At 43.5% G+C, this 27,487-nt stretch overlaps 1 protein-coding gene across 3 annotated transcripts; it reads right to left on the bottom strand.

The window, feature by feature from the left end:
• ppp2r5d (protein phosphatase 2, regulatory subunit B', delta) lies at positions 1-27,487 on the bottom strand (the record flags this gene model as incomplete). 3 transcript variants are annotated; one of them, XM_080544824.1, is made up of 17 exons in its annotated part: positions 27,395-27,487; positions 26,379-26,462; positions 16,765-16,939; positions 11,616-11,815; positions 7,038-7,148; positions 6,687-6,779; positions 5,837-5,967; positions 5,531-5,590; positions 4,709-4,817; positions 4,551-4,604; positions 3,994-4,164; positions 3,612-3,739; positions 2,955-3,056; positions 2,523-2,595; positions 1,750-1,800; positions 920-1,036; positions 1-138 (listed from the first exon to the last, which is right to left on the bottom strand). In XM_080544824.1, the coding sequence occupies exons 1-17, from the start codon at positions 27,419-27,421 to the stop codon at positions 1-3; spliced, it is 1,824 nt and encodes a 607-aa protein (XP_080400950.1). In that variant the 5' UTR covers positions 27,422-27,487. The 3 variants fall into 3 exon arrangements, with proteins under 3 accessions (XP_080400950.1, XP_080400949.1, XP_080400951.1); XM_080544823.1 differs by having other exon boundaries at positions 26,358-26,462; XM_080544825.1 differs by lacking the exon at positions 1,750-1,800.

Raw genomic sequence — 27,487 nt, forward strand, 5'->3', positions numbered from 1 at the left:
TCAGAGAGCCTCCTGGTTGGCGGTCAGGTATTCTTCGGCTCTTTTGTGCGACTCCAAGGCTTTTATAGTGTACACGTCCTGCGGCAGCTCCGACTTCCGCCTCATCAGCACCTTGTCCTTCTTGATGTCCTTCGTCCCCTGAGGAGCGACGCAGAGGAAGAGGACGGGTGAGACGAGTCCGCCCAACACACATACTGTACACATACCGTCGGAGACTGAACATCCATCCCTACACTACAGCTACACCTTCACTGCTCCTCCTGACACATCTACTACCCCCCAGCACTGTGCCTCCTGAGACACTCGCTTCCCCCGCCCCCCCCCCCCCCCCCCCCTATACTGTGTCTCCTAAGATTTCTACTGCCCCCCCTTGTACTGTTTCTCCAGTGTCTATAAAAAAAATAAATAAAACAACTCTTCTTCTATCACGACGACTGACAATGGCCCCTTGCCTGAGCTGGATTACTCTTCCTGCTAACGACTGGTGAATTGACGATTCGCTTGCTTAGTCAAATGTATCAATTGAAGTCGCTTTGGAAAAAGGCGTCTGCTAAAATGCCCAAAATGTTAAATGTAAATGTACTGTATCTGACACAACCGGCGGGCCCCTTTTTTCGCTGAGGGAAATTCGAGGGTAGAAAGTTCCCTGCTCGGTTCTAAATGTTGCCGGTTGAGACGAGTGGATTCGACTTGGAAGATCTCCACGTGAGCGTCGAGCAACCGTGATGACACGACAAAAACAGAAGTGTGCGTGTGACCTATACGCGGTGAGGTGCTTTCTCTGTGTTGTGTCCCCCTACAGGTCAGTGTACCTGTGGGTGTGTTGACGCTACCTGTGTCTCCAGGTCAGTGTACCTGTGGGTGTGTTGACGCTACCTGTGTCTCCAGGTCAGTGTACCTGTGGGTGTGTTGACGCTACCTGTGTGGCCTCAGTCTCCACTGTCTTCTTCAGCAGCTGGATGTCCTCAGCGGTGGGCGCCTCAGTCTCCATGGAGTACAAGGGCACCCCGCCTGCGCTCTCGTTGTACATCACGTACTGGATACAGAAAGACACACGCACACGCACACGCACAGACACAGACACAGACACAGACACAGACATACACACAGACACACAGACACACAAATTAGTTCTGGAAAATAAAAGGCACGCACAACTGTACAGATAACCAGCTCAGTTGGCCTTGCGGTTAGAGTGTCCGCTCTGAGATCGTGAGTTCGATCCCCTGCCCGAGTCGTACCAAAGACTATAAAAATGGTACCTGATGCCTCCCTGCTTGGCACTCAGCATTAAGGGTTGGATTTGGGGGTAAGACCCTGCGACATACCAGCGTCATGTCCAGGCGGGGTGTACTTGTACATCAAGCCGCCTGACGCTATGGAAACAGGAAATAGGCTCCTGCCCTAAAGGCCATTAGGCTCAAGAACCATCGGTTCTCAAGGCTACTACTACAATGGTATAGTGGGGCGGCTGTGGCTCAGAAGGTAGAGCCACCCCGACTGGCAACGTGTCGAGGTGTCCTTGGGCAAGACACTGAACCCCAAATTGCTCCCAATGGGCCGGCGCCTTGCATGGTAGCTTGTCGCCATTGGTGTGTGAATGGGCGAATGAGAGGCCGTTGTAAAGCGCTTTGGAATAAGGAGCTATACTGTATATAAGTGCAGTCCTTTTACCATTTAATTGACTATTTGCAGTACCAAGACCAATATAAGGCAGTTTATTGGAGTGAATGTGAAAAAGAAGCAGACCTCTTCTTGTCGTTGAACACCAGGTTGGAGGGGAGGGTAGACCTTGGTAATCTGCAGGGAAAGCAGAGGTTAAGAGACAGATATTTCACTGTCAGACACACACCCACAGCCCCCTTCTTAATTAAAAGCTCAACTCTTTCCGCCTGAGCCTTTGGAGCTGTCACAAGAGATGACGAACTGTGATAATTAGATTTGTCTGGAACAAAAGGACCTGAAGTTGAATTAATTAAAGCATGACCCTGTTTAAAGGCAAAAGATCCCCGCCTATAGCTCTCATTGTACTGGCAGTTTCAAACACAACTGGAGCAACAGAGGACTGAGGAGTTTCTCTCCCACTTCTGGTAGTACAAGGGCATTATGGGTGGTCTATAGTATACTGACATAATAATAACAATAATAATAATAATACATTCGACTTATATAGCCCTTTTCTAGACACTCAAAGATGCTTTACAAACTGAAAAGATCGAGTAGTAATAAAAAAAGAAATGAAAGAAATAAAACAAAGTATAGGGGCCTAATTGAGGTAGTGCTGGGGACACATGGGAAGGAGATTATGGGAAGCATTCAAAGAAAGCGAATAATGGGACAATGAATTTGATACTGCATACATACACAGTCCCCCCATCTGAACAGACCACTAAAACCAATTATGCTCTATCCATCTCCAAATGGTTTATGTACAAATACATTGCACTCCATTATTCACAGACACAGCTTGTTGAAACAGCTGATTAGAGCGTTTCCGTAACGTAGGATGTTGGCAGTCATACCTCTGGGTTCTGCTTGGCTAGCTCCTCTATCTTATGCCAGACCTCCTCCCTTTCTTTCAGTTTGTACTTCTCTCTGGGAATCAGGAACAACAAAAGAGTTTGGAGTTTGAGCCCACTAGGGAGATGACACAGCGTGCATTTTTATTTCTCTTTGAAAGGGAATCAATAATTCCAGATGGGAGCTGCTGCTGTTCCCTCTGACCATGTCTGCTGCAGTGGTGTGTGTGTGTGTGTGTGTGTGTGTGTGTGTGTGTGTGTGTGTGTGTGTGTGTGTGTGTGTGCGTGTGTGCATGCATGCGTGCGTGCGGTGTGTGTGTGTGTGGCGTGCGTGTGTGTGAGTGTGTGTGTGTGTGTGTGTGTGAGTGAGTGTGTGTGTGAGTGTGTGTGTGTGCGTGCGTGTGTGTGCGGCGTGCGTGTGTGTCTGTCACTCACTTCTGTTTCTCCGCCTTGCACTGCTGGGTGCAGTCGTCAAACAGCTTCTGGTTCATCTCCATGAAGAGCTTCAGGGCGTTGTAGATCAGCCCGTGGATTGTCCTGCAGGAGGAAACGCCAAGGAAGAGCCATTACAATCACATGGTGCTGCTGTGGCAACATGGACAAGCAACGGGCTTGTGTGTGTGAGTGTCAGAACTGCAGAGGCACTCCCCATCTTCCGTCGGAGACTGAAGATCCATCTCTTCAGGCTACACCTTAACTGCTCCTCCTGAGACATCTACTACCCACCAGCACTGCGTCTCCTCCTGAGACACCTGCTTCTCCCCTATACTGTGCCTCCTAAGACTTCTACTGCCCCCCTTGTATTGTCTCTCCAGTGTCCCCCTTGTACTGTCTCTCCAGTGTCTATACCAAAAAATGGTTTTCTTCTATCACGACGACTGCCAATGGACCCTGGCCTGAGCTGGATTACTCTTCCTGCTACGACTGGTGGATTGATGATTCACTTGCTTAGTCAAATGTATCGATTGATAAGTCGCTTTGGAATAAGGCGTCGGCTAAATGCCCAAAATGTTAATGTAAATGTAATGTGTGGAGGTACATCAGTTCAGCTTGAAGAGGTGTTTGACTTAAGAGTAGCAGCCTCAGGCGTACTTGTTCCAATGGCTCTTTGAGTTCTTGTAGAGAGCGGGGAACATGATGGGGAGGATCTTGGCCGCGTTGTCGCTGATTAGGCTCATGATGTACTCGTTGTTCCAGTAGTACAGCGCTCTCTCTGCCACCTAGAACACCGTTTAGGAAACGGATTAGAGACAATACCGCAATATCTCAGTTTTATTGAGCTAGCCTAAAATCTCTCAATAAAGCCGAGTGGGTAAAACCCCTGAGAGCTTTCAACCTTTTGTATTTTAACATTTGTTTGTCTGCATAATGCTAGTATTCTGTATAATCTGTGTATAGCTGGTATCCTGTATTTGTTGTGTAGATGTTCTATGTGTCTGTTCGTTTTTATTGGGGCTGGTACGGTCAAACGTACCTGGAAGTGTGGACTGGACACACACTTGGCGAGCTGTCTGAAGAGAGGCTCCATGACCTTGACGAACTCAGAGGGCTCGATGACGTCCAGGATCTCCTCCAGCTCGTTGAGGAACATCACCTCTTTGGGGCTGTGGGTCTTTGGCCAGAACTTTAGCAGGCCCATGATCACCTAGTGTGGGCAAAGTTCTCGCCGTTAGTCAACCGTGTGTTATTCTTGATCGATTCACGAATCATAACAGCATATCCCATATTCCAACCAACATATTCAACACAATTCTACACATTCATCTTATTATGGTTGATTGATTTATTGATTGATTGACTGATTGATTGAGATGTTTATTTCAAATATGTGCAAAACAAGATACAGCAACAATAACTAATATAACGAAAAACAAAAAACTAAACTAATAGAATTAAAAAGCATAAAGCAAAATAAATTGTTGATATTCGAAAAGGAGTGAGAAAATGGTCACAAAACAAATACACTAAGGGCTTTACTTTAGAAGCATGTTGTTGTTGCAAACCTCTTGACAGAAATGACAACAAACTCACTGGTTCGGTTAGACTGCTGTCCTTTTCCAAGAACTGCACCACACAATAGGCCAGCTGTAGAGAGAGCATAGGGGCACAGCTGTGAGTGGCATCTCAGCCAGGATGTAATAGAGATCCTGCCCCTCACGCTGTGTAAGTGGGCCTCTCCTCTAGCGTACCTGTGGGTGGTAGACACTCAGGGACTTGACTTTGTGAAGCGGCAGCAGCACTCGGATCAGGAACATCTTGTGCTCCTCTTTCAATGGCAGGGCGAAACCGTTGATTATGCTGGGGTGAGGAGAAGATCGCTGGTTCAAATTTATTTATTTATTAGTTTATTTGACAGGGACAATGCACAATACATATATTGCGCCAGATCCAGCTCATTTTCATCTGTCGTCCCAGGGGGAAGGGTAACAAGACAATAGTTGATGACAAATTACTAAGATACAATAAAGCTCTAATCAACAATGGAATAATAATAATTATTAAAAATAAATATATATATATATAAAAATTATGTTGATAATAAAAATGTAAATAAAGTAAAAACATTACAACACAACATTACACTAGTTAAGACACACACACACACATCATCATCATCATTACAATTAAATGATTACAGAACTGATTTTCTTTCAGCCATTTTTTGGTTCTAGATTTAACACTACTAGAACAGCCGTGCCTTTTTTACATACTAAAAGAGCCGGTCAAATGACAAAATAGCTTTATACTAGCTTGTAATCCTGATGGGATTTTGTAAGGATACTGGGTGGTAAAACGCACATATCTAGGAAAAGTCATGAAAGGAGGGTCCTGAAATTTGATCGAGTGCAAAGATATAACATTTTTCTTTACTCACTCACGGCTGTTCTAGTGTTAAACTGGTGAATGTACTAAACTCTCTGATACTAGAAGTGTATGTACTAAACTCTCTGACACTAGAAGGTCACATGGCGGAGACCAGCGTGTTGTGGACAGAGGACAACAGTACTCACCTTCCTAAGATTTCTAAAAGCTCCGCAATTCCATTGTGATGCTCCGTTTCATATATAAACCTGCAACAAGAGACCGAGGTCAGCTATCAATCATATGGGAAAGATATTCAAGATACTGACATCTTTTTGTCATCCAAATTATTCAAATATCAACATAAGACAACCAGTTCCTCTTTCTTGTGATAGCATATCTATGCTCACAACATTCGAAAGACATTATAAATCAAAACACTGATGAGACGGATATCGGCAGTGGTTCAACATCTAACAAGACATGGCTGAGGTGTACCCTGGTAAGAGGCTGACCTGTAGAATATGTTGTTGATCTGTCTGCGGATGTAGGCTCTCAGGCCCAGGAACTTGCCGTAGATCCTGTGGAGGATAGTCTTCAGGAAGTCCCGCTCCCGTGGGTCTTCACTGTCAAACAGCTCCAGGAGCTACGGGTGGGGGAGGACTCTGTCAGACGTCTTGAACATGTCGTGAGCTTAGAATTATAAGGTTCTATCTCCGTTTAGAGTAGTTCAGAGATATTGAGCGTCAAAGTTTTTACATTCCATTATGTTTTGTGAGATGGAACCTTTGTATTTAATTAATTACTAACAAAAAAATGTCAACATTTTAAAAAATACAAAATCACACAGGCATTAATAAACACCTAATGGATCAGATTATGTAAAAAAAATATTTTTTGGACAAAAATGGAGATAGAACCTTATAATTCTAACGTCACGATGTGTCATACATCTACACATAAACATTCAAGCCACTACAGGGGCTCAGAACACTGATGTCCAATGACCACATCTGAACGTTCAAGTAGTTTTGTTTGAAAGGCCACGAAGCAAATTTATGAAAGTGACCAGATATAATTACATCCCAAGATTGGATTGATATCCTATTTGGATCACTGGGTTTTGTCATAATGTAACGTCTGAGGCCACATCTGAGCTGTGGGCAGCCCCCAGAAAGTGAGTAGGCGGACTCAAGTTCTTATTATTATTCATAGACACACACGTAGACACACACACAGACACACACACACACACACACGCGCGCGCACACACGCGCACACACACACACACACACACCAAAATGTCAATAGCGCAGCAATTTCAAGAAGCACATTTAGTGTTTTCTGGAGGAGAGGGGTACTTACAGACATTACAAACTTTTGGTCAATGTATTTTTTGGCGACATTAGGCTGGAAATCAGGTGACTCCAGGAATCGTAAGAAGAACTCATACACCAGCTGGATAAGACAAGAAAAAAAGGGATGTGGAATGTTCGATTCATGTTGATAAATAGCATTCACAGACACACAGACACACACACACACACACGCACACACCACACACACTTACACACTCACACACACACACTCACACACTCACACACTCACACACTCACACACTCACACACTCACACACTCACACACTCACACACTCACACACACACACACACACACACATACACACACACACACACACACACACACACACACACACACCTGCAGGTGGGGCCAGGCTGCCTCCAGCGTGGGCTCATCCTCCTCTGGGTCAAACTCCGCTCCTGTGGGGTTGGAGGACGGCGGGAGGGTTCTGAAGAGGTTCACTGAGAACTGGACCAGACAGAAGCATCAGTCAACATAGTCCAAAAAACATCAGCCAAGTGACAGACATGTCACATGACCCTGTTACACATTCAACAAACCAAAGCACAACGACCTCGTCTTTCTTCGAGCAGCGATCTCTTTCGTAGCACAGCGCTGCTGAGTGAGATCGTGAGCTGAGAATTAGAAGGTTCTATCTCCGTTTAGGGTAGTTCAGAGATATTGAGCGTCAAAGTTTTTACATTCCATTATGTTTTGTGAGATGGAACCTTTGTATTTTATGAATTACTAACTCATACTCTATTTTTTTAAATAACACCACACAGGCATTAATAAACACCTAATGGATCAGATTATGTAAAAAACTACATTTTGACAAAAATGGAGATAGAACCTTATAATTCTAACGTCACGAGACGTGTTCAACATCACGTCCAGACTGTTAGAGCAGTAGCTGCTTAGACGACTGAGAAGCCCAGCGTGTTTTTATCCTGTATTTTTTCCCTAGCCAAAATTGCGGATAGAAATGAAGCTGGAGTGGTATGTCTGGCTGGTGTGTTAGGGGGCGAAAGAGAATTATTTCATCTTTAATCGGCGGAAAATAATTGGAAGGTTAGGTTAATATGAACAATCACAGACTGACAAAACTTTAATTACAGCCTGTGTAATTAAACAGTGAACACAGTTCTCAGTGTGATGCCGTTAGCGCTAACGGCTAACAGCTAACCGACACTGGCCATCTCTACCTGTGATACAATAGTGAGCGCTGCAGTCCTGCAGCCTCCCTCTCTGCCTGACGACTGCTGCAGCGCCTCCCCAGCAGCACCTGCTGCCTGTCTGGACTACAGGCTGCTGCAGCAGAGAGCCCTGAGGCGCTGAGGAGAGGAGAGACTGGAAATAGCCCGCCTGCACCTCCCTACCTCGGCCTCATTACCGACTAGTCACACAGAGAGAGAGGGGAGACAGCAACATGGTGATGGGAGGCAGGAGGACATTAATGGGACAGTAAAGATGTTTATTTTTTTTCTTCTTTTTGCTCTACACTCCAAAAGTTTGAATTTGAAGGCAAATGATTTACTGTGAGGTTAAATGCATGATTCTCAGACAGCTTTTGTTTTAATGAGATTACTTAAACACTTTTTATGCATAGTCCCCCTATTTTAGGCTACCCAAAAGTAATGGGATAATTGGCGTGACAGGTGTTTCTGGTAAGTCGGGTGTGTTCCGTCACATCATGTGTGCAGGTATAAGAGAGCTGTCAATAGCTGTGTTTCCATCAAATGTAAAGCAAATTTTAAGCGAACTTTTGAAAGTCTGGAAAAAAAGTCTTGTGGACAGATACTCCACGACTATTGTTATCGTACCAGAGTGATTGTAAGTGGAAAGTCTGGAGAAAAAAAGGATCTGCTCAAGATTGACCTCATCTATGAAACATAGTGGAGAGGGTTGTATGGTTTGGGCATGTACAGTATAGCTGCCACTAGACCTGGCTAACTACAGTGGCTTCACTGCACATGGGGCGACCCCAGAAGAGGTCTGTGACTGCAATGTAGTCGATGAGAACACGGCGTTGGAGGAAGAACATTGGAGGAGAGACAGAAATCCTGTGTGTGTCAGGTGAACCCGCTCATTTGCATAGTAATTAAAACTGCCATTGACGGATGATTTTCATTTGACTGCAATAAATGTCCTTTTTAAAATTTAATTCATTCTATCCTCTGCTTTAATGAGCATCTTCACTCCCCCCCCTTTCCTTTTCAACTTCCTTTTCCTCCCCTCAACTATATCTGTTCTGGATTGCTGCTTGGTCACATCACTTGAAGTCCTTTTGGTTTGTGACGGCTTAGTCCAGGGTCTCCAAGCCAGTCCACTGTCCTCTCCTAGCATGACTGGACCACCACAGAGGTCTGGGACTGATGTAGTTACATTTTTTCCTTTTTTTTATTTTTGGTATTTAGCTGACGCCTTATTCCAAAGCGACTTACAATCGATACATTAGACTAAGCAAGTAAATCAATCAATTCACCAGTCGTAGTTGATGAGAACACTGTGCACTGGAGGCAGAACATTGGAGGAGAGACAGAAATGTGTGTGTGTGTGTGTGAGAGAGGTGAACCAACTTTGATGAGTCATTACTCTCTATCATCTGGTTGATCAATAAGCACACCAACGTTCCCTTTCCATGGGGGGGGGGGGGGCATCATAAGTGTCCTATTCTGGACCAGAGCATGTCACCTCCATCTGCCTGCCTCTCAAACCACTTCTGCTGCCGTCGCCAGGGAATTCATAATTAAGAGAGAGACAGCAAGTGGACTGAGTGGGTCATGGCTCAGCTGGACTGAGTGGGTCCATGGCTCAGTTGGAATGAGTGGGTCCATGGCTCAGTTGGACTGAGTGGGTCCATGGCTCAGCTGGACTGAGTGGGTCCATGGCTCAGCTGGACTGAGTGGGTCCATGGCTCAACTGGACTGAGTGGGTCCATGGCTCAGCTGGTCTGAGTGGGTCATGGCTCAGCTGTGGCCACTTATACGGTGAAGCATCCGTATGTCCTGTCCTGTTTGTCAGAGAAACACAGTGATCCGAGAAAATGGGGCCCAATCACGATTCCCATCGATCCTGATGAAAACAGCTCTGGGTTTTTGAATGGAAGAGGAAATTGTTTTCTAAATGAGAAATGTATTGTACGTAGACGCAGGCAGGTTTGTGTACAGGTAGTAGAAAGACCAGAGTGATTGCAAGAGGACAGTTTGCAGGAAAAAAAGGATTTACTCAAGCTTTACAGCATACCATTTAATCTGTGAAACATGGTGCACTGGGGGTTAGGTTTGGGTATAGCTGCCACTAGAAGTGGCTAACTTAACTGATGATAATAGCAGAAAGCATTCTGAAGTGTACAGAAACATCTCGTCTGCTCGAGTACAAGCGAAATGCCTCCAAATTGAATGGCGCTACGTTATATAGAAAAACAATGACCCAAAACATACTGCCATAGTAACTAGGGAGTGTTTCAGGAGTGGGAAAAGGTCTTGAATGGCCGAGTCAATCATGCACTTCATTTCCTGATAAGATCTTAAGCAAGAAAACAGAAAACAAACAACAACTGAACATGGCTGCAGTACAGGCCAGGCAGAGTACCAATGTACACAAATACCATCAAATAAAAGATGAGAATCTCTACTTTAATCTCATAGTAATCCAAACTTTTGGAGTGTAGAGCTGATACAGACAATTCTTCTTCTTATTCTTATGCATTACTGTCCCATTACTTACACGGAGCACTGTGTATTTTACAGGCGACCTTTGTTATGCATGGACATACTTTGAGAGAAGCTCAAAGGAAGGGCAGGTGTCTAGTTCATTTATGACTGTTAATTATCCATCGCCTCCCCAATGCATATTTATTTACTATTTATTTATTGAGCACAAAGCTCAAATGTGTCACTGGAGAGGAGAGGAGAAAGGGAACACCCCAGGGGGAGAGTAGGATTGCCGAGCTCAAAATCTTCCAGCGGCATTTGCCTTGATCTGACTTATACAGGGTTCCCACACTTTCTGAAACTTGATATTCAAGCACCTTTCAAGGACTTTCAAGACTCAATTCCCTCAAATTCAAGGACCCAACACGGCATAGTTTGAGACAGATCTAGATGAGAATGTATATAATAGGAACTATCCGCTCACAGACAACAATTAAAAAGAGAGGCTTGAATGTAGAGGCTTGAACACTAGATGGTCTCTTGCCTTCTCTACCACAGCACAGCAAAACAATATATTGTAAAATATGTGTAAAGTTACTGTGTTAAGTTAAGCAATACAGAGACTTATCTACTATAATTATGTAAATCATTTTTTTGAATATACTGTATATTAAAAGAAAATTAGAGAGAGAGAGAGAGAGAGAGAGAGAGAGAGAGAGAGAGAGAGAGAGAGAGAGAGAGAGAGGGGGGAATTCAAGCACTTTCAATGACCCATGTCTATTTTCAAAAACCTTTAAGGCCTTGATTTCTTTTCCTCAAATTCACAAACTTTCAAGGATTTCAAGGACCCGTGGGAACCCTGTTAAAATCTTCCAGCGGCATTTGCCTTGATCTGACTTATACCAGAACTAAATAAATGAGCTACGAAGAGCTTCTTTTTCAAGGTTTTGGTTCTGATGGTTCCAACAGTTGAGTATGTGGACCAACTAGACCAAAAGAATCCCCCTAATGTTAACAAGCAGGTTGTGGTTGGGAAAATGCGGTCAAGGGATGCATTTATGTCTACTTTTATTTACATGAGTACATGCTGTCAAGCCTCAGTCGCATCACTGTGAATGTGTGTGTGTGTGTGAGTGTGTGAGTGTGTGTGTGTGTGTGTGTGTGTGTGTGTATGTGTGTGTGTGTGTGTGTGTGTGTGTGTGTGTGTGCGTGCGTGCGTGCGTGCGTGCGAGCGTGCGTGTGAGTGTGTGTGTGTGTGTGTGTGTGTGTGTACTCTCACCATGATAACGGCCTCGGGGTAGATAGACTCTGTGACCACGTCGCGGTTGTGTGTGATGTACTCCACCATCTCATTCAGGCCGGCACGCTTCACCTCCTTGTATTTGAGGTCGCTCAGGGGGTCGCTGACGAAGTCAAACAGCACGCAGCACTGCCGCAGCTTCTGCACAAACAGCTCCTCCCGGTCGATAGGGGGCGCATCTGAGGAGAGAGGAGGAGGAGGGATGACAACTGAGACAGGGTTCCTACAAGTTTCAACAAGTCACATTTAAGACCTTTTTAGACCCTTTTTAGACCTCTTTGAATATAATTTTAGATCTATTCGTGACACCATATGATAGCTTTTTGTCATCCTCAAGGTGATGAAATTAGGGATTTCACTGCCATACAGCGTGGTCGGACTGATTTCCTAGCTATCAAATTTGTTATACCTAGCACCTAATTCTTAAGGGCTCTGCACACAGCGTGCGATTTCTGTTGCGCGTCAACATTCCATAATTTCCATTGTTGTTATGAATGGAATCGAATTTTCGCCGTGCGGGGACGTGTGCATTGCGATGCGATGTTCTCATAGACTTCCATTCAAACTTCAAAATGGAACGTTGACGCGCAACAGAAATCGCACGCTGTGTGCAGAGCCCTTTAGACCGAATAACTGAAATGTAAGACCTTTTTAGGCCTTATAAATCAGATTGCTAGATTTTAGACTTCAAGGCTTTTTAAGACCAGCGTGGGAACCCTGTGAGAACTGAGAACTGGAAAGATACTACTGAATACAGAAAAGAGAATGAAATACAGAAAATATCCTATAATTATTCCATCATTTAGGTCATCTTGAATCATGTCCAGGGCTCACTCACTGATAGTCTGGCAAACAGGTTTCCTGCTGTAACCGGCTGTGGCTCTTAGTGTGAAACTGCTGTTCTACAGACAGGTACGTTAGCATGCATTAGAAATGACATTAAACTAAGATAATACGATGGTTATCATAAGTTTTCAAATCTTTATTAATAAGTACAGAAAAAGTCAATGACATTTTCCGAGAGCGAAATCTGTTATAAAAATGGCGGTTAGCGGTGAACTCTATGAACATGGGATGACGATGTTGTGACCAATCTACGGTCTGCAGCGTCACACGTCACACACAGCCTGGCAAAAAGTACCTTTCGCCACACCTCTGGAACTAGAACTAAATCGGCCCGGCTCAGCCCGGCTGGCAGTGGAGAAAGCAAAACAAACTGGGCTCACGTGGTACGGCACGGTAGTGGAAAAGCGCCATTAGTGAGAAACCCTGTTATTGTACTCTTCTGACAGCTACTTTAGCCAGTGAAGCCTTTAGCCTTTATTTATTTAGTTTATGAACATATGTTATTGCCATTTGATTTTAGGAATCATCACAAAACATGTAACACAGTAATATAAAATGTTCCAATACTGATCCCTCCCCACCCCCTCCCTTCATCACCCCCCACCCAACCTTCTGGGCTCCTAGTCCTCCTAGATCAAGTAAAACATTTTTGAATTCAAAGTACATGTAATGACAATGATGCCAGAGATTCTTATGCAACTATGTTTCCATTAGCCACAGGCCTCCTTCACCCATTAACAATGAGCATGTCTCCTGTAGTTGTCAGCCCCCTCACGGAGACGAGGAAAGTGGCACAGCTCTACCACTGCAGCGGAGACACATGGGCCTATAGAGGTATGCACACTCCGGTCTACGCCTCCTCACTATGGGACCCAGGAAGGGGTGGGGCCTAGGGCAGGGGTGTCAGATGGGGGTCCTAGGGCAGGGGTGTCAGATGGGGGTCCTAGGACAGGGGTGTCAGATGGGGGTCCTAGGACAGGGGTGTCAGATGGGGGTCCTAGGGCAGGGGTGTCAGATGGGGGTCCTAGGGCAGGGGTGTCAGATGGGGGTCCTAGGGCAGGGGTGTCAGATGGGGGTCCTAGGGCAGGGGTGTCAGATGGGGGTCCTAGGGCAGGGGTATCAGATGGGGGTCCTAGGGCAGGGGTGTCAGATGGGGGTCATAGGGCAGGGGTGTCAGATGGGGGTCCTAGGGCAGGGGTGTCAGATGGGGGTCCTAGGGCAGGGGTGTCAGATGGGGGTCCTAGGGCAGGGGTGTCAAACATGTCAAGGTCTGCAGGGTGAAATGGGAAAAGAGCAATTCAGTTCAGTCAGAAAGCATTGCTTGCATAATGTCTTCTTTTGTTATTTCATTTGGAATGCCTACCACCCCCTCCCCTGATTGGAGGACATGGAGAAAAAAAACATATTTCTATTTATTGTACTTGGTAAGGCATATGCAATATGCAAAAAAAACATTGGTGGACATTAGTTTAGTTTAACTAACACATTTATATTTTTTCCCGGACTGCGTGAGGAGCACTTCTCTCTCATTCTCTCATCTCTCCCGACCGACACCAAACAGGCACTTCAACACCACACAGTCACATTTCTCACTATTTGATTACGGTTGTCATACTCCCCACAAATCACCCTGGTAGAAGACAGCAGCATCACTACACTCCTGAGCTTCCTCCCCCTCCACACAACCACTGGCCCGGTGTTCAAGCATATAACTCAGCATCACTGGAGCATCACTGGTTATAGCTAAGAGAGACTGGCATCAGATCAATGGGGGTTAGTGAGATATGGCCAGACAGAGCTTTTCCTTTGCTGGAGGTACCAGGAGGGACGTCACCCAACACAGCAGCAAGGAGGGGAGTCCTCAAGGTTCTCTTCCCTTTCTTTCATCGTGTGTGGACTTCCAGAGACTTCCAGAGACTTCCAGAGACTTCCAGAGACTGTGCACAGAGAATATCAGCATTATGGATCAGTAATCCTGGTCAAACCCTATTCTCTCACATACTGAACATGATGCTCTCAGTGGCTTCCTAAATGCATTCTCTTCAAAATGAGTCTTTTTTTTTTTTACATCCTAAACAAATAAAAGCTTGTATAATCAACGTTATTCATAATCCAATTCAACAGTTGGCAGTTCATGTAGCACATTCAATTGGGTTAATCCCACCTCTGTGGATATTCCACTGTGATCATTCCCCTGAAAGCCCAGCGGCAGGATATGTCATGAGGTCACATAGCAGAGAGGGAGAGTGCAGAGACATCATCACAGTCAGAGATATAGTCATAGATATAGTCAGATATAGTCAGATATAGTCATAGACATAGTCAGATATAGTCAGATATAGTCAGAGACATAGTCAGAGACATAGTCAGATATAGTCAGAGATATAGTCAGAGACATAGTCAGAGATATAGTCAGAGACATAGTCAGAGACATAGTCCCCACAGCCGTAACCAGAGTAGAAGTCAAGACTGAGGATGAGGCTATTCCATTCATGACTGTGATTCCAGACTGAACTAATGCTAGCCAAGTCTAGATGCCACCACACTATTATTATTATTATTATACAATTCTGAACATTATGTCTGTTACAACAACGATTGACACTATTAACAGCAAATCAATGGGAAGCAGAGATGCCTGAGGTCTCCAGACGAGTCGATGTTCCAAGAAAGTCCAGACAGTCAAAATGTGTCTGAAACTGAACCAAGACCGAAATCACAAAAACAGAACGTGGCTGTCTTGAGACCAGACACGAGTGTTACAACACTGGCTTCAGGCACTTCTATACTGACACGGCAGCTCAGAGCTACTAGACAACATCCGTTTGTGTTTGTTAGAAGTCGAGTCCTCATCCAAAACCCATACCCAAGTCTTCCAGTCAAGAGCAGCCAGAACATTGACCTTCTATGTAAAGACCCCCCTACAATAAGACTGTAGTAGAAACCAGATGTTTCTGATCGATAGAGAAACCAGTAAAGATTATGCAGAACTGAAGTAACCCAGACCCGCTAAAACTACAGTAACACAGCCCCTGTATTAATGCTGTATAGGAAGTTGACTGTGTTGACTGGATTTAGCATTATGAAACTACTCAAACCAATAAAGAGCTATTTCTGATATAGTACAATCAATTATAGAACTGAACATGTTGACATCACCACTGTGGTCCGGGACCTGTGACTGGCGAGCGTTTATGAGCATTTATGGTTCAGGGAAATGGCTGCAGTCAGATCTGAACAGCAAATAATAACAGGCGTCGCTACAAAACTACACCAACAAACCTTTGGTGAAGTAAGCAAACCCATGAACCTAGCACTGTGCAATTGGGTTTGTGAGAGTTAACCGTTTCGGTTCATTCTTTTCATTTGAATCAATTCACCCAAAAATATGAATGCCGGCCATGTAACTGTATCTATGAGATCTGCTGCGTCGAGGAGGGAGAGTGTGTCTGAGCAGGAGAAGACTCTGATCTGTCTGCATGTGTGTGATGGCCCAGGTTTCACTGCCCTACTTAGTGTAGACACTTGTACTGCTGATCCAATTACTGCCTGTGATACGTCCTGTGTTCCCCTGCCTGACCAGACCAGGGAGGATTCTCGATGAGAGGAAGGAGGCCCAAAGCCAGAACAAGAGAGAGAGAGAGAGAGAGAGAGAGAGAGAGAGAGAGAGAGAGAGAGAGAGAGAGAGAGAGAGAGAGAGAGAGAGAGAGACTGGGAATTGCCTCTCTTGGCAGTTCCTCTTACTAGTTATAAATAATCATGTTTAATAAAGAACAGGCATCCATCTTCATTCTACAGATGACGAGTGTGATGAGAGCTACAATAAAGTGTATGAAGATGTGAAGATGATCATATTCGGGAATGATTGAAAATGTATCAGTGTCATTTGTTGTTCCGGTTGTTGTTACTGGAGTGTCTACTGAAACGGCTGAATTTAGCAAAGTAACTTTAGCTCTTTGGACAGCAGTCAATTATCACAGTTTCTAACTAAAATGATGTTTCTGATATATAGGTTGTCCATGGGAGCAATTCATTCAAGGCAAGACATGCAGTCCTGCCTATTGCCGGGGCGGCTATGGAGGTAGAGTTGCCGTCTAATGATCACACACAAGGTAGGCAGATCAGTGGTTCGAGCCCCGGTTGGCCACATGTCGAAGTGTCCTTGGGCAAGACACTGAACCCCAAAATTGCTCCCAGTGATCTAAACAATATATGTGGATGGAACCAATTCCAAGGGATGGATAAAAACCTGGTTTAGCCGCTGATGGTTAGCAAGTGTTACCTTTGAGGGCAGGGAGCTTCTGCAGCTCGCGGTTCTTGGTGAGGTTGAATCGTGATGAGCTGTGGCGACGCTCCTTCTTGACGATCTGGGGACCGCCAGAGTACTTGATCTTGTTGAGCTGAGTGGGTGGTGGGGTGCTGTTACTGGGACGCTTGCTGGCTTGCTGCTGCTGGGCCTACAGAGGACACACACACACACACGTACATTGAGCGCACACAAAGAGAAGAATCTGATTTTGTCTAGTAGAAAACGTAGAGGTAGATTAATAATTAATAATTTAATTAATAATTTAAATAATTTTGCCATTTAGCAGATTCTACCATAACAACCATATGTAGGCTTACGGGAGACGTACCGACCACACCATCGTTCCTCTGGGATTCTGTCTGCCGTGCGGACAGGTCAACACAACTTTCAGGGACAAGCAGGAAGCTTTCTCCACCACTGTTACACCCTCCTACGTCATGCCTACAAACTAGGGGTGTAACGGTTCACGTATTCGTACCGGAAATCTACCTAACGATACAGCGTTGTACTGCACATGCAAAACTGCTAGGCAGAGTCAGAAGTGTTGTGTCTTACTTCCACCACAGCTGCACATATATTGCATAGAAAATACAATGAATGTCAGTACAAGCTGGCAAGTCCTAATGTGATGTTGAAAGCTGCTTATGTGAATACAAGTACAGTACAGTTAATTTTCTAAATGCTGCACCGTAATGGATGTTTATTTGATTATATTCTTTATTGAGAGAATATTCATTTTGATTTACTTTTCAGTAAATTGTACTTTGTTTTATTTAAGAAAGAAAGACCCACTGTTTGTTTAGTAAACCACTGTTTAATAATTATAAAAAATAAAAATAAAAATTTTACATTTTTACCCTGCTATACCGAAAACGTACCGAACCGTGACTTAAAGACTGAGGTACGTACCGAACCAACATGTTTGTGAACCGTTACACCCCTACTACAAACCCCTCCACACACCGTTCTGCAAATCAGACCACTCCTCCATCCTGCTCCTGCCCGGCTACAAGCACAAACTGTAGCTGGTCACACCTGTCGTGACAACGACCCAGCGCTGGTCTGACCAATCAGACGCTGTACTCCGAGATTACCTAGACGACGCGGACTGGGAGGTCTACCGAGAGATTAATGACGACATACATGGACACGCGCAAGGAGTCATGGGATTTATACAACACGGAATATAGGAAATTGTCCCCACAAAAAACAGTCCGGCTGTATCCAAATCAGAAGCCGTGGATTAATAGCACAGTCAGGGCTGCACTTACCGCCAGAGATACTGCCTTCAAATCCGGTGACAATACAAATGACAAGAAAGCCCGCTATGACCTCCGCAGAGTGATTAAGGCAGCCAAACGGGAATAGAGTGAAAAGAGAGAGACACAGCTGTGTAGCCATGACTCACGCAGCATGTGGCAGGGGGGCTGCACACCATTTCAGACTTCAAAGGGAGACCTAGCTGCACAGCTAGCGTAGCTGGCTCTCTCCTGGACGAGCTGAAGAGCTTCTACACCCGCTTTGAGAACACCAACACCAGCCTACCTGAGAGGGCTCACAGTCACACCACAGACCAACACCAGCCTACCTGAGAGGGCTCACAGTCACACCACAGACCAACACCAGCCTACCTGAGAGGGCTCACAGTCACACCACAGACCAACACCAGCCTACCTGAGAGGGCTCACAGTCACACCACAGACCAACACCAGCCTACCTGAGAGGGCTCACACACCACAGACCAACACCAGCCTACCTGAGAGGGCTCACACCACAGGCCGCACAGACAGCGCTCTGATCGTGCCTAAATGACTGGCACCCTGTTGCTCTCACTCCCATCGTGAGCGAATGCTTTGAGAGGCATGTCAAAGCCCAGATCCGCAGCATGCCACCGCCCACCCTGGTCCCTCACCGATTTGTCTATCGGCAAAACAGATCGCCATTGCCACAGCACTACACTCCACCCTCACCCACCTGGTACAAGAGGAACGTTATGTGAGGATGCTGTTTGTAGACTACAGTTCAGCATTCAACACCATTGTCCCCTCCAGACTACACCAAACACCAAGCTCAAAGACCTAGGCCGTAACCCCGGCCTATGCGGCTGGATCCTAGACTTCCTGTTGGACTGACGACAGTTGGTGAGAATGGGCTCAAAGACCTCCACCCCTCTGACCCTCAACACAGGAGCTCCCCAGGGCCCAAGCTTAAGAATGTTACTCTCTTAAACTTGTGTAATGTGATGTAACAATAAAACTTGAAACTTGAAAGATGCCTATGGAATTGCCAACGAGTGGAAATGTCTTGTTTGCATCTGAAGTCATCTCCACTACTTAAGGTAATGTCGCCACAAAATAATGGCAAAAACATCTTAGACAACTGTGGTCCTATTTCATGTCAGATAAACGTACATGGACGTACAGGATTAGGCTTTTCTATTTCATGTAAGCAACACATACTGTAACTATGTGATGCCTCTTAAGAACTGAAGGCGAATGGTAAAAACAAATAAATCCCCTATGGCATCCTTTTTCTCGAACAAGTTTGTAATTGGATATACAGCTGCTGTTAGGTTAGGTTAACTGAATAATTCACTGTTCTCCTGTGTCCACTCACTGACTAACTAGAATAACAAAATAAATTCAAGAGAAAAAGAGGGGAAAAAACTTGAAGAAAAAAAAAAGACTGAAGTCCACAAATCAACTGGACAAACACAATTGTTGTGCTTAATTTTGACTCTAGCACAAGGAACACCATTATTATATGCACCATTCAGGAATATCTTCAAGCAGCTCGTCCTTAGCAAATCTGAAGCAACTGAGCGTCAGTTCAGGGTACTTCAGGTCATATCAATGACCCCATCTTGGCAGTGCAAACGGCTCCCCATTCACATCATAGTCCCAACACTGTGACAACACTCCCTCACCCATGGCACATCTGAGGGCTTGCCTTTAACCTCTTAACCTGGAGGCCCAAATTCTGCTTTAATTTGATTATTAATCTGATTATTGTTTACTTTATCTCCTTGTCATGTGTAGTATATTTTTCTGAACTATGATCCGAGCATATCCACACAAAACAAAGAATCCTGCTTTTGTATCTGATAATCATATTGCTAATGTTATAAGCAGTTTAGTTTGGGTCTGGTTTTTAAGCAGAAATGACTCAAAAAGGACATTTAGTTTAAGATGGTTTGGATCCTAACCCCTGTGTGCTCTGCCATCACAGGTCGATCAGCTTACAGGGATTCTCCTAGTAGAGGAAGGTCAGGGAGGATTCCCTGATTAAATTACCTTGACACATTTCTAACCGTAAAGGTTTCCTTTAAGTTAAATCATTAAAGTTACGGACGTAACCAGCTTTATCTAAACAGTAACACTTGCACATTGAGTGGGGCAGTCCCACTCATATTTTTATTTTTATTGACAGACACAGTAGAGATTTAGACAGGAAGGGTGAGAGAGAGAGGAGGGATGACATGCAGGATATGTCGGCAGCCGGAATCGAACCGGAACCCTGCGGTTACATGGTCGACGCTTAACCCGTTACGCCACCTAAGCGCCCCCCATTCAACATTCTTTAGAAATATCCAGGTCTGGGGGGGGGGAAGTAGAATCCAAAGAGGAAAACAGTTAAAGCGAGGAGCTGCTCACAGACTCATTGAAGTGTGGAAAGAGGATCTGTACGATCGACTGGCAGCAAAAAAAAAAAAACTAACCCTATCTTACAAAACCACAAGATCAATCCGGAAGTGAATAACAACACTATCAAAGGGAAGTTCAATATCGACTATCGACAGATTGCCCAAATCCCCATCATACGGAGCTATAAAAGCAATATTTTAGACTGCAAAGATCATCACCTACTGTATGGCAATTAGCCTGATTCACCCTTTTCAATTACAATTGTAAAATTATAATTACCATGGTTCGATTGTCATGACAACATGAATAAGTGCATAAATATGTCTCAAAACAGCAAATACAATGATGACGATATATTCCTTTTTTCCCCCCTAACGTCTACTGTATATAACTTTTGAAACGAGAACTAAGTGGATAAACTGACCATATTACTTTCACCAAAGTTGTTGTTTCAGAACTGTGACCCTGAAGTAAAGGAGATAATGGATGGTTGCTTTTAAAATCTATTCTCCAAACCTTGTGTTTATGTTTGACTGTACAGGGTAAAACCTTGTGTTCATGTTTGACTGTACAGGGTAAAACCTTGTGTTCATGTTTGACTGTACAGGGTAAAACCTTGTGTTTATGTTTGACTGTACAGGGGCGGCACCGTGTCTGCATTTGGGGATGTTTTTGCAGACTGCTGTGGTGGCAGCGTATGTTCTGGACCATCCCATCGGACATGTTTAGGTTTGCCCAAGGCCTGGCAGAGGTGGCCTGGATAGCCCGCTTCGCATGACTGATTCTAATTCAAAATAGATCCAATCAATATCTTTTCACCCTGCACAACAACTTCAAACTAAGCGCCATGCTTTTCCTGTCATCAATACCACTCTCTGAACATAGACGTGTTTGGAGAGCACCAATGTTACCGTTAAGGTATGCTAATACTAACAATTATTAGCAAAGGTTAACAAACCAAACTCACTGACTGATGCATGCTGAAGGCGGTTATTCTGTATTTGATTCTTACACTGAAGAAGGCTTTGCCTAAAACATCTGTGGATTCTGCTGTTGCTAAAAAATCATAATAGGAATTATCTGTCTTTTGCATGCAATTTTGTTTCTTATTCTATAGTATAGCCTATTTGATCATACGTTTTCATTGCTAGGAAAATGCAGTAGTTTTTCCACATTTTGAGAATTTGTTAATTGGAGTAGAGTGGTGAGAGCATTTAGTGGAGAGAGGATTTAGGTATCTGTGGGCATTGTAACCTGCCTATCTCCATTACAGTCTGTAACAGCAGTGCAAGGCTATTTGAAATAGAATCTGTACAGAGCTTCATGATCGTGATTTACCTTTCCATAACAAATCCGATAAAAATCAATCAATAATATTCTACGCCACTTTATGATTTACCAAACTTTATTTTTGTGGCTAACAAATAAAGGATATGAGTAAGAACTTTCATTTAGATGTGTAACAATAAACCAAAATATAATTCTGTCAAAGACAAATACATTCTTCATAATCTTATCCAGGGGAAAACTGTGGATCCAAGTCAAAATGTCCCAACACACTGCTATCACACTTGATTGAATTAATCAACTGATCTTCAAAACCTTAATTAGCTGAATCAGGTGTGTCACTTGTTGTGTTTCCATAAAATGTCAAGCGAGTTTTAAGCTAATTTTTCAAAGTTCGTGTAGAATATTTTCTCTGTTCAGTGATTAAAAATGAGGTAAAAACTCCTGGCCAAAGTTTAAGAGTATTTATTCAAAAAAGATCGGATCCTCAGATTACAGGCACACAAAACAGTCACGACGTGGGGAGAGGTAGACAGAAAAACAGAGCCAGGAGCTCCCCAGCACAGGATTTTATAGCGACCTCTCAGCCAATCACATCACAGTATGTTCTTGGCCAATCGTGATCCTTCCTTCTAGACCTCTGATTGGCCTAGACCCTCGGGGGCGTGCATGTGCGTGTGTGTGTGTCTGCACATGTGCGACAATTGCTTATCAGGTCTCCCCGCGATCATTTGTAATAATACGTATGTATATATATATAAAAATATACGTGTAATATGTGTAAAATATACGTGAATATATGTGTAAGATATACGTTATATAAGAAGGCTATTAATGTGTAAAAATATACGACATTCGCAAAAAGAAAATGTGAATCATGTGCGAATTATGCAAGTTTCCTTTAACTGGTTTAGATCGAATAAGCTAGGCTACGTGAAACTTAATTTCATCAGAGGATGACGCAGAATAGGCTACGTGTCTAAGTTGCATAGTTGTGGAAGTAGACAAACAAACCAGGAGAGAAAATGAAGCAAGGAATTAGTTTCAATTTGACAGTAATTCAGGAATTAGTTTTAATTTGACAGTAATTCAGGAATTAGTTTCACTTGGGAAAGTTATAATGATTCTTGCACGTCAGCTGTCCAGAGACGAAGGAAACAGTTTCCATTAACTGGTTTGGAGCGAATAAGCCAGGCTACGTAAAACGTAATTTCGTCAGTATTTACATTTATATAGTTTGATGTAAAGAACTCTCCCAACTGCAATGCAGCAGTGCGATATCTGTACATTATCTGTAAACACTCCGCTGCTTCAGACTCTTCCACTTGTTGTGCAAAATGGGCCAGCGTTGGTCAAATCATTTGTTGAGCATCTCGTTTCTTAAGTCCTGGTATATTGTGGGATTTCTTTGCTGTTTGCCATCTAAGACATGTTTAGCAGACATGTTTTCATCACGCGTAAGGGAATACCCGGAAAGACGCAGACAAACAGTTGAGTCACGCGAGTTGAATGTTCGGCAAACCTGTTTCCATTTAACTTTATGCACATGAACTCTGGTAAGGCAAAAGCCACCTGAAGCAAGCGTACAAAGCATACAGTTTACTCGAATTAAGCCGTTTCCATAACATTTCTAATGCGAATCACTTCAAAATGCGAATCAGAATGGTTTATGGAAACACGACTACTGCTGAGCTGGAACAAAAGCATGTAGTACTGTGGCTCTCCAAGACCAGGATTGAGGATCACTGCTGTAGCTAGGCCTTTACAGAACCATCACCATGTCACCTGTAGACCTTTATAGAACTATCACCATGTCACCTGTAGACCTTTATAGAACTATCACCATGTCACCTGTAGACCTTTATAGAACTATCACCATGATGTCACCTGTAGACCTTTATAGAACTATCTCCATGATGTCACCTGTAGACCTTTATAGAACTATCTCCATGTCACCTGTAGACCTTTATAGAACTATCTCCATGTCACCTGTAGGCCTTTACAGAACTATCACCATGTCACCTGTAGACCTTTATAGAACTATCACCATGTCACCTGTAGACCTTTATAGAACTATCACCATGATGTCACCTGTAGACCTTTACAGAACTATCACCATGTCACCTGTAGACCTTTATAGAACTATCACCATGTCACCTGTAGACCTTTATAGAACTATCTCCATGTCACCTGTAGGCCTTTACAGAACTATCACCATGATGTCACCTGTAGACCTTTATAGAACTATCACCATGTCACCTGTAGAGTAGACCTTTACAGAACTATCACCATGTCACCTGTAGACCTTTATAGAACTATCACCATGTCACCTGTAGACCTTTATAGAACTATCTCCATGTCACCTGTAGACCTTTATAGAACTATCACCATGATGTCACCTGTAGACCTTTATAGAACTATCACCATGTCACCTGTAGACCTTTATAGAACTATCACCATGTCACCTGTAGACCTTTATAGAACTATCTCCATGTCACCTGTAGACCTTTATAGAACTATCACCATGATGTCACCTGTAGACCTTTATAGAACTATCACCATGATGTCACCTGTAGACCTTTATAGAACTATCACCATGTCACCTGTAGACCTTTATAGAACTATCACCATGTCACCTGTAGACCTTTATAGAACTATCACCATGTCACCTGTAGACCTTTATAGAACTATCACCATGTCACCTGTAGACCTTTATAGAACTATCACCATGATGTCACCTGTAGACCTTTATAGAACTATCACCATGTCACCTGTAGACCTTTACCTTTATAGAACTATCACCATGTCACCTGACAAATGCAGAATTCTACAATTAACCTCTCAGTCACTTCCTAAATGGAAGGCATACTCAGGAAATTGAGGAAAATGTAGCATGCATAGCAATATAAGCCAGCTCCGGCCTTCACATTGACAGCGATACATTGTGTGGGCAGTAAATCAAGACACAGTTACAGCCTTTTACAGGCCTTTGCAGAGAGCTCAGCTGCATACAGAGAGGTCTGTACACAGAGGCAGCCGCTCCCTTCCTGATAAAACGTCCGGAGTCTGGATCCAACTCAAGCACCATAACGGCCCCCCTGAACAATATGCCCAAGGAGCTGCTACGAGACCAACCAGCAGGCCTATATGGCTCAACAATCGTGTGCCATATGTCTACACAAAGGCCAAACATTGTATTTTTAGATAATACGGTAAGTCATGAAATCTGAGAGGGGACTATGATTCGGTCTTTGTCCATTCGTATGACACACGCTTTTCTCCAACACCACTGGGACAATGTTTATGAAACTTGATGGAATATGATTCGAGATGACGCCAATTCATCATTAAACATGCGATAAAGTAAAGAGCTAGGAGTGTAGCCTAATGCAGGAGGCATATAGCCTTACGAATTGGGGGATTTTGAGAAATCAACACAAAGCTGTAAGAAGCCATATTTATACACTGATTAAATAAGCACTACAGTTTCCTGGTGACTTTTCTGGCTACGAATACAGCTGTAGGACTGTAGCCTAACACATTTGGGAATAACATTTTGTGAGTCTGTAAGTCTGCATTTGGAACCAAATAATTTGGCTGTGCAGATATTTCATCTTAGCCTATGGTGCAATTTGTGTTCGTAGTAAAGACGTCTCATAGAGTTAGTAAGAGAGTAGCCTATTGGTGTCCAAATGTGTTTGTCTCCATGGTTACAGAAGGTGATCACACCAAGAGAAAAGACCTCTCTGTATGCAAATACATTCTTCATAATCTTATCCAGGGGAAAACTGTGGGTCCAAGTCAAAATGTCCCAACACACTGCCATCACACTTGAATGAATTAATCAGACGAAGGAAACAGTTTCCATTAACTGTTTTGGAGCGAATAAGCTAGGCTACGTAAAACGTAGTCACCAGGAAACTGTAGTGCTTATTTAATCAGTGTATAAATCTGGCTTCTTACAGCTTTGTGTTGATTTCTCAAAATCCCCAATTCGTAAGGCTATATGCCTCCTGCATTAGGCTACAATGCAGCAGGGACACAGCACTGTAAAACAGACACACCCATAGTGTCTTAGTAAAAACTTAATTAATAAACATGTTGCTTCATTCATTGCTTCGCAATGTCATTGCACAGAATTATATATTTTCAAATACAACCCATGTATCAAACCTATGGCCAACCAATTAGATGCCACTGATGCAAGACAGTTTTTCAACCACTAATTAAAAAGATGTAGATCACATCAACTGAATTGTGATGTCAGTAGGCACATTATCCGCTTGTTAAGTGGTGACGTATTTCCGGGTCCAACGTTGGCTGAGGCGCTGTCTTCGAAATGCCGAAATAATAATAATAATAAATTATATTTATATAGCGCTTTTCCGAGGCTCAAATACCCTGACAATATGGAGAAAACGGGAAAGTGTTGTGTCCCTTGTTGTATGAATAGATCCGAGTCTAAAAAACGATTAAACTGTCATTCTACCGCTGTAGTACACTGGTACTCTGGTGCAGGGAATTTCTGGTTTGGACTCGGAAATGGCTAAACGTCACGTTTGACGTCAGACTTAACAAGCGGATTACAGATGAAGGATGCAGAAACGATCAGATAATGAAGCATTGGGATCTTACTGGGCGTAAGTCAAACCTTACCTCATCTGAATTCTCAGTCCCAGTGTCTTTCCCACTGGTTGCATTAGTGTTTTTAGTGCTGCTTTTGGCAGCTTTGGTTGGTTCCTGTGAATAACAAGCAATTATAGTACATTATTAACAAAGAGCATCCGTCATATAGGACCACAGATATACACACAACTCCTATCATCTGTTCTTACAGGTGGATGGGTTCTTTCTCAGTGGCTGAATAAAGCCCATGATGCAGCATGCAAAATGTCTTTAAATGTTGCTACCATAAAGGTTCTACAATAAAAATAATAATAATTATAATAATAATATATATGACACATTGTTATTCCTAGATTAATTTGTTTGCCCATGACTGTCGCATTCGTTTATTATGAGAGGCAGTCAGATGATGATGGAGCTAGACAGCTAGCTGTATTTTGGCTAGTGAGTGAGGGTGGAAAACCTAATAGGAACACGAAGCACACACACATAGAAGTTGAACATATATTTAATCAATGTAGCTTTACTTCATAACAAACGACATGAACCAGCCAACTACTAAAGGATAATCCTTCTTGCGTTCATCTAACAAATGACATTTGAAATGTGGCTAGCAAAATGCTTCCAAGCTAACTGTCAACACACCATCACCGGTGAACAAATGTGGGCTTCACACTCGTGAATATCACATAAAGATTCATATTCTGATCCACTCGTGTGGATGTAAATGGAGCTCAATGTAAAACATTATTTCAAAACAAAAACTGATTTGTTAACATCAATCATTTAAAGTTAAACGCATTTCTGCTTGTCTATCGTCGGATAGCCTAGCTAAAATAACTAGCTAAAGCAAATATTAATTCATAATGGTGTGAACAATTTAGGTCCGTCTGTAAGTTGCAGGGTTTGAACATGCATCTTGCTCTGCTCGCTAGGCCTACCGATAATGATAACAGCTTAGTAATAATAGGTTCATAACATACAATTCAAAGAAAGCATCAGTACATATTTGGTTGAAGTAAGTGGTGTTGCGATAATTACGTTACCTTTTCCTTTTTAGTTTTATTCGGCATGTTGTGGCTGTTGGTGTTTTCCCACGGTGACTCCGTGACAGACTTCCCCGGGACCCGACTGCTGCC

Source organism: Nansenia antarctica (assembly GCF_963989245.1).
Source record: "Nansenia antarctica genome assembly, chromosome: 1".
In the NCBI taxonomy this organism is placed as follows: domain Eukaryota; kingdom Metazoa; phylum Chordata; class Actinopteri; order Argentiniformes; family Microstomatidae; genus Nansenia; species Nansenia antarctica.